Source organism: Cornus florida, unplaced genomic scaffold (assembly GCF_030987335.1).
Source record: "Cornus florida cultivar Cherokee Brave unplaced genomic scaffold, ASM3098733v1 CherokeeBrave_3.0.0_Hap2_Chr01, whole genome shotgun sequence".
NCBI classification, from domain to species: domain Eukaryota; kingdom Viridiplantae; phylum Streptophyta; class Magnoliopsida; order Cornales; family Cornaceae; genus Cornus; species Cornus florida.
This window is the reverse complement of record NW_026775571.1, coordinates 56,179,406-56,182,048: the sequence shown is the minus strand read 5'-3', so window position 1 is coordinate 56,182,048 and position 2,643 is coordinate 56,179,406. Positions and strand designations below refer to the sequence as shown.

The 2,643-nt window shown below is 37.2% G+C and overlaps 1 protein-coding gene across 1 annotated transcript; it reads right to left on the bottom strand.

Annotated features, from left to right (window-relative positions):
* Positions 1-347: 347 nt before the first annotated feature.
* Positions 348-2,426, bottom strand: LOC132272682 (F-box protein At3g07870-like). The gene is made up of 3 exons (XM_059773785.1): positions 1,965-2,426; positions 1,120-1,927; positions 348-454 (listed from the first exon to the last, which is right to left on the bottom strand). Exons 1-3 carry the CDS (start codon positions 2,202-2,204, stop codon positions 348-350), a joined length of 1,155 nt encoding a protein of 384 aa, XP_059629768.1. The 5' UTR covers positions 2,205-2,426.
* Between the last annotated feature and the right edge of the window lie 217 nt (positions 2,427-2,643).

Sequence of the window (2,643 nt, the reverse complement as noted above, 5' to 3'; positions counted from 1 at the left end):
TAGAGAAAATTAATGCTAATTAGACTTCATTTTCTGCTAAATAGTTGCCATGAATTTTTACATTGTAAACCATTTAAATAATTGTACCGAAAGCAAATAAGGGCTAGCACTTGAGAATACCATCAAGAAACAAATCATATCAAAGATATTATTGACTCACATAAAACTCTTTAAATTGCTATCATGTCAGAGATCTAGAAGACAGTCTTTTCGCCAATGAGATTTGCTAATCCTATTATGCAGTGGCACATGGTTCATAAGTAGGGGTCAAACAAGTGACCAATTCATGAACAGCTGAGATACTAAAAAGATCTATCCATGTTAGGAAGCAAGTACACCTGCATAATTTAATCAACGTTTTCAACCTCATTAAGTAAGCAAGCCAAACTTGAAGAAACCTTACTTGACTCATATAGATGATCATGAGTAGACTCATTAAGACCGGTGAATATAGCTGTTAGTTCATATTAAAGATATTATCAACTCAAATAACACGACATAAAACTCTTTAAATTACTATCATGTAAGAGAACCAAAGAATAGTCTTTTCGTCAATTAGAGGTGTTAATCCTACTATGTAGTGGCACATTGTTCATAAGTAGGGGTCAAACAAGTGATCAAATCATGAACAGCTCAGGCTGAACTACTTAAAAGATCTATCCATGTTAGGTAGCAAGTACACTTGCATAATTTAATCACCGTTTTCGATCTCATTAAGTAAGCAAGCCAAACATGAAGAAACCTTGCTTGACTCATACAGATGATAATGACTAGACTCGTTAAGACCGGTGAATATGGCTGGTTTACTGAGTTCACTATGCCACTCCTACTCTTTCAACAGGTCTCCACCTTCTCTGCCTTCTTCATTTTGATTTTCCTCTCTGATAAAACATTCCACACAAAAAGATATATAGATTAATAATAAAATCTAGCATCTTGCCTTTTCTTTCTTTTCTTCTTTGATATGATTTGGAATCTCTTTTTTTTTATTTTTATTTTTTTGACAAGTATAACAGATTCCAAATGTTTTAGGATAAAAGAGTGAGCTGAGTTTGCTCTTCTTTTCCGGAATTCCTAAGCTCCAATTCCTTCTCCGTGCAAAACAGGTGATGGTATTACCAAATTTTGCTCTAAATAAAACCAGGCTCTCAGTATAATCATTTGCATAAAATGTAGATCCACGAATAAGATGCATTTTTTGTTCCGTATAGGGATCATAAGCTACCAGATACCCAGTATATAACCGTAACAGAACTTCGCCTTTCCTTGTGAAGCCAACAACACTACCGAATCCTACACTCATATCAATATTGAATACTTTGGTCCAAGAATCTGATACTCCATACTCCTTCATCACCCATATGCAACTAGTATATTTGCTCCAAAGATCTTGAATCACAGAGAGTGATTCTTGAAACTTAGCAACACCAACATTTTCCCGAGAAAAGCTACCAGGGACCATGATCTCGCCAAATCTCTCATCACCCATGTGGAATGACACGATCAAGCAGTAGAAATCTTTCCTTCTCCCATCATAAGCAAGCCAATGTGCAGCCCCATTCAGATAAGCCTGTGGAGCCCACTCGACAGTGGTATAAGGAAGACTCAAATGGCTGATGTTCCGCCATGTGCCTGTGTTCAGACTGAAAATGTCAATCTCTGCCAGAGGTCGAAAATTATTGGGTTTGTAGAGATACACAATCCTGATAACTTTGTAGTCATCATTCAGGGCATCGAAGCCGATCCCAATGCTATGCTTAAAAAGACCGTGTGATTGAAACTTGACCCGTAATGGCGGAAGGGCAATTGTCTTCCGAATGGATGGATTCCATAGATAAAGTACCTCCCGGTAACCGTGTAAATCATCGGAAAGGCACACGAGCCCATTGCAGCTACCGATTATCCTCAAATAAGGGTAGTTGTGTCTCTTCAGTGGAAGCTCAAGCTCTGCATAATCAAAGAACATCGTTTTTCCAATGTAGTGAGTAATTCACTCGATTGGCATCATCAGCAGAGAGGCTTCGAGTTAGAAGAAGGTGGTGGTTGTTGTTGTTGCTGTTCGCATTGAGGTGTGTGTTGATGAAACTAGGGTTTGTGACCAAAGAGTACCATGACTTGCAGACACAAGCGCACCGGATGAGGGTTTTGTTAGGTAGTCTAGTGAGGACGTCGATCAACACATCGTGAGGTGGGGAACCTGACATCTTTTTCCAATTCTTTGCTTGAAAGAAACAGAGATAGATTGATTTGAACAAACAAAACCCTAATAAAACAGAGATGAATTTGAACAAACAAAACCCTAATAACTTCTTCAGAGAGCAGAGCAAGCAATCGATCGCTATAATCTTCTTCCTTTCCCAGTTGCCTAGAAAATGGAATCTGTATGTATAGACGAGAGGTGCATCGGTCAATCGCTTGGCAACCCTGCTAGGGATTTAGTGTCATACACGGTCCACCTCTACTATAACTTATGAAACACAGATACGGATTGGAGCCGCCAATCTTTAAAAAAATAAAAAAAATAAAAACAGAAATGGCAGGATACAACAATAAAATAAAGTTAATTAATATTATATATATATATATATATATATATAAAATAATTTTTGATCAATTTTTTTAAAATTTTATAAATCTAAATGC

Coding starts and splice junctions, on each gene's coding strand:
- LOC132272682 (XM_059773785.1), bottom strand. CDS start 2,204: ATGTCAGGTTCCCCACCTCACGATGTGTTGATCGACGTCCTCACTAGA. Junction 1,928..1,964: donor CACTACATTGGAAAAACGAT/GTTCTTTGATTA, acceptor CTTCCACTGAAG/AGACACAACTACCCTTATTT. Junction 455..1,119: donor TTTATTTAGAGCAAAATTTG/GTAATACCATCA, acceptor ATGAACTAACAG/CTATATTCACCGGTCTTAAT.